General features: G+C 39.8%; 1 protein-coding gene across 2 annotated transcripts in view; it reads left to right on the top strand.

Annotated features, from left to right (window-relative positions):
• Positions 1–5,051, top strand: part of FAM177A1 (family with sequence similarity 177 member A1) — a 39,541-nt gene that overhangs the window by 23,260 nt on the left and 11,230 nt on the right. Inside the window, exon 2 of one of the 2 annotated variants that reach the window (XM_019518900.1) lies at positions 1,326–1,502. In XM_019518900.1, the coding sequence (XP_019374445.1) occupies positions 1,326–1,502 (177 nt within the window). Of the gene's footprint in view, positions 1–1,322; positions 1,503–5,051 lie in introns of both variants that reach the window. The other variant, XM_019518899.1, reaches the window with a different exon arrangement.

Genomic DNA, 5,051 nt, shown 5'->3' with positions numbered 1-5,051 from the left:
CAGGAGAATGACGTCCCGGGATCTGCTTGAGAAGCATCTGTGGATGCAAGCCAGTGTTTTGCTCGCTTTACTAGCCACAGCATCACATTGAAGGCTCGTGTTTATCTTGTGGTCAACCACGACCCCAAAGTTCTTTTCATCTGTAGTGCTAACCAGCGTAGCACTGCTGAGCCTATAAGCACCCGCTCCTCCTCGTTGCAAAAACCCCCCACTAAAATCAACAAAACCCACCAAGGTGGCTTTAAGAAGTGTGGGGAAGCAGGTTTCTCCATTAAAATGAAAAATCTGCATTTTTCGTGGGTAAAAAGGGAAATCTATAGTGTTTTCCTTTTTCCCATGGGAAATGGAAAACCCAGATCCCTGCACATAACATGCATGTCCACTGCCTTCGGTTCCTCCGAAGCCATTCCCTGATTTCAACTCATCCAGCTGCTTTATTAAGTCTCTTTTTTTTTTGCTACTGGCTGGTGTTTTAGTTCTGTAGCTTGTTTAGCAGAACTCTATAGAACACTATAGGAGGCTTCAAAAACCCTGTTGAGGAAGGAGAGTTTGTTAGGAAGAACGAGGAAGTCTTTAACATTCATTCTTCTTTGCAAATAATATAGATTGCACACTCTCATAGCTATCTGAATTTGTTTCATTGCACATTTTCCCAACTGTGGGCTGTGGACCTTGTCATTCACTGTGAATTGGGCATGAAAGATTAGGCTGGGGGGAGTGGGGCAAGGGTATTTTACCCAAGCAGCATGGCAGCCTCTTAATTATTCTTCAGTTTTTCAACCTGTATTTTTTTTTAAGCTAGATTTCAGGGTTAGAGAAGGAAACCTAGAAAATGTTAAAGAATTTATCTGTTGTAGATGTGTTTGCCTGAATTTGAAACAGCTGTGACATCTGAATTGATTAATTTACTTTAGTGGATGTTAATTCAGAAGCTAATACTTTAAATGTCAACACTGGTGAGCAGGCAAATTAATGAACAATGTATGTAAAAACAAGAGAAGACCTGTGCTGTTAAGGTCTGAGCAGTTTGAGCTGAGTGATCGCTCAGTTTGTATAGGCTTTTTAAGAAAAATGGTGAATTTGAAATGAATGTGATTGCTATAATTTTCCTGAAGTGGGGAATTCATCTTGAAAAAGTTGGGAAATTGTTGCCTTACAGCCACATCACCTTTTTTTAAGAGAATCCTTTTATCTCTAGCTGAAGTCCCAGGGGTATCAGTGAGCTGACAGGTATGTGGTGAAGTCTGGGGAAAACCGTTTCTCCAGTTTCAGTGTTCATCTTGCAGAAGCTTGTGTTTGTGACTGGTTCTTTTCTTGGTTTTCAGCAGCGCTCAAATGGCGATAGAGACTTTGAGAATGTGGAACTGGGAATCATAGGGAAGAAGAAGAAAATTCCAAGAAGGGTAATTCACTTTGCAAGTGGAGAAACTATGGAAGAATATAGCACAGACGAAGAAGAAGATGAGCAAGAGAAAAAAGACCTCTTGCCTCCCATTGATCCTGTAAGTTTGTTGTTAATTCAACATTTGTGATGTATTGGACAAATCATGATTACGTTTATGTCTATTTAAAGCGCAAAAATAATTATTGAATTCAAATCTGATTATTACATTTTAGCAGGTTATGGTAATAGACTGTAGGAACTGGAAGAATGATGTTTAAGCACAGATGTATCTGATCTTCCTTCTTTGCTTCGGTCTTCCAGGAAATCACTTTGTTATAAAACCTCTTGGGGATTAGGAACGTTTGAAAAATACTTTCCTGCTGTCTTTATTTACATGAGTAGTTCCAGTAAAGCTGGTAGCACTGGTTACACACAGACTGTACAAGTGGGTCCTGTATCTTTACAGTTCTGAAATTGTCCTCTTGAATCACCTATGCTCCCAAGGAAAATGTGTTTGACACTCCTTTGCTTTTACACTGCTACAAAATCGCAGGCAAGGAATCTGTGCACTGAAACTGGAGGAGTTCAGTTTGCAGTGTAGTAGTTACATAATCAGCCGTTCATTATAATAAGCAAGCGCAGAAATAGAAAAAAAGTAAATGACTTGCAAAAGCAGTTGAAAATAGAGTCCTTTCATAAAATACCAAACAATATTTTGAAGGGTGCAGTTAGGCTACAGGATGTTCACTGTTGGCATTTTATTTAAACATAAATTTTCCTGATCCTTATTCTGAGATTTGGTATGGGTTTGGGAGCATCCTAAGTATTAGAGCCAGTTTTGTGCTACATGTTTAAAAAGAAAATTCCTCTTTGTGTCTGTAACCCGGGGACTGCAGGTGGAGAGAGGAGAAAACACATTTGTTTGTCTCGCTCCCTTGGAGACAGCTAGTACACGCTCGTCATTTGGAGCGTGTCTGCCCTGCACAGCGCAGTGCCATGCAGAGATGCTCCAAGCTATTTATGAATGTTTCTGGCCAGGGCACTAACTGGATTGTAGCTGACATAAGGCAGCACTGTGCAGAGGTACTCAAGCTCTGCACTTCATGTGCCAACTATGGAACCAGGACAGCTGGTCAGCAAAACTAATTAGTCCAGATGAAGTACCATGGTAACCAGGGTATACTGGTCTTCTTGCCAGAGGTAGCAAGTACAAAGGTAGCTCAGAGGGGATCACTGCATGATGCTGTCTTGTGCTGTACAGGCCCCATTAGAGGCTTTTGCTGCATAGCTGTATCACTGTCATGTAGCTACAATAACTCTGTCACTCCCACAAGATTTGTGATGTTAGTGAAGAAAGCTAGTAGGACTGCAACAGAGGACCCCAGCTTTGCAAGTTTTTGGTCTGTCTCCTTCTGAAGAAGTGTTGTTGCCATGAGGTTTGAAGGAGGTTGGGCAAGGATTATAAATCAGGTTTTTCCTTTCCATGGGTTGAGTTAACTTAGATAAAGAGGAGAAAAAAAGCAAATGGAAGGCACTGGAATGGGAGCTTGGGTATCTTAAACAGTGATTCTAGCAAGAGGTGAAGCTTTGCAGGGAGGAAATATTGGGATAAACACATAGGGGAAATTTATAATATGAGTATTGAGCAGGTGGGGTCTGGAGTATGTTACTGTTCAGCTGATATGTTAGTGTACATTTGGGAAAGAGGAAAAACAATATGGCTTCAGTGTTTGTAAGATGGCATAAGCAGCAAAACCTGTACAGGGTAAGTGTCATGGGTTTAGCAGTAAGGTATTAGACTTCCATATATATGTTGAAGTCAATAGCGGCTTTTAAGCTTCCCCATCTCCTTTTTCTGGTAAAGGAATCCATGGAAGGAAGCGCAAGAATATTTTTTTCAACACAGCCACAAAATTACCAAATGTGGCAATATTCAAGTAGTAAGAAGTCAAAATTGTTATCTATAGTTCAGGTCTTCTCCAGTGGAAATCTCCTCTTAAATGTTCCTACTCTGGTTCTGCAGGAGACCATGTCAGAATGAGTAGGATGGGAGTTATGAATGGAGAGCACATGGTAAAGGAGGATGGGTGGACTGCTCTCTCACCACTCGATACACAAGAAGACGGCATGCTCTTCAGTACAGTCCTTCAAGTCACTTAAGTGTCTAATCAAAAGCCCTGTAAAGTCTGCTTAAGACTTCTTTTGAGTTCAGTTGGCTGTGCAATGGCCAGTAATCGCACCTCTCTGAATAGCACTCTCCATCTACATTGGGGTGAGGAAAGGCACTAAAGACTAGGTTTTTAGCAACATCAAAGCATTTGTTAATCCTGCATGTTTGAATGGCTATGTGAAGTTCTTCCTGCTTTTTAGTTATACATGGTGACCATGAGAAGCATTGTGTGCCATAGTTAAGATTTGTTTCCCCCCACCCTTGTCCCAAGCTATTATTTAATCCTTATTTTTTTATTAAACTTTTAAATAAAAATATGAATATCTTATAGAGCACAACATGCTCTTATTGTTCACTGCTTTTTACCTTGACAGAGTAAGCTTCATTATAACTTCACTTAAGGGAAACTAGACCAAGGGTTGCTGTTACCTGCTGCATGTTTTTATGTATTCCAACTGAGTAAATTAATTGAAGACATACTAGTCCGAGCTGAGCCGTGATGTTTTTGCAAGCAGCTGCTTTAAAAATGTTTTGTATTGTAGGTTTTCTATACACACAATCAAATAGTCAGTTTAGACCAGCGTGTCTACAACTCATTATCACAGCTGGGATACAAAAAAAGGTATGTTGTAAATAATAATGCCTCCTGGTCCATTGCATCTTGAGTGAAGGTACATTTAGTACTTTGAATAGAAATTCTACATCATAAAATTTTGGAGCTCAGCTGGCATTGGCAGCTTTACAGGTCCTCTGCTGAGTTGAAGAAAACATAACTTTTTTTTTCATATTGGAAAGAAATTATAATTAAGCTGAATGTTTTGCAACTAAACTGAAAATGACTGTGTGCCCTTCCCTGTAAGCAAAGTAACCCTGAAGCACTCTTGGACTAGATCAACAAAAATGGAGTTCTGCGGTATGCCACCTCCACCTGTAAAAAGATACATTCATTCCTTGTATGTACTGAGTTCTCCTCAGCTTTATTTTGGCTAATGATTTTATGTCTCTTCCATGGTTTCAAGTTAAAAGGTCAGTTAGTCCATTATGGTCTCTAATTACACTTGTCTTGCTCAATGTGTTGTCATGACAAGAGGGTTGCTACTGCATTGTCCTTCCAAAACAGAATCTGACTGCTTTTCTTTTTTGTTTTTAAAAAGAATAGGTAGGGTCAGGAATTCATAAGCTCCTATCAATTTCCTGTTTTTCAGATAACAGAGCTAATAATATATTTAAGTGATGTTCCTTGCTGTAGTTCACTTTGTAATATAATGAACTGTTGACTTCAGCATAGTGCACAGTGAAGTGGTTTTAATTGCAGAGGCAGAGGCAGTATTGCAAGGGCTGTCTCCCTAATGTAGCTGCAGTTCTGCTGCCAGTTATATTGGCTGTTGCCATGCTGGGCGTTTTGAAACTCATTCCTCATAACCAGCGGTAAGCTGACAGAACTTGTGTTTATGTGTAAAAAAAAAAAAGACAGAATATAAAAACCCAGTTCACACA

This window comes from Gavialis gangeticus, unplaced genomic scaffold (assembly GCF_001723915.1).
Source record: "Gavialis gangeticus isolate Ggan-Ray unplaced genomic scaffold, GavGan_comp1, whole genome shotgun sequence".
In the NCBI taxonomy this organism is placed as follows: domain Eukaryota; kingdom Metazoa; phylum Chordata; order Crocodylia; family Gavialidae; genus Gavialis; species Gavialis gangeticus.
Note: the sequence above shows the minus strand (reverse complement) of the source record. Positions and strands in the feature narration are given on the sequence as shown.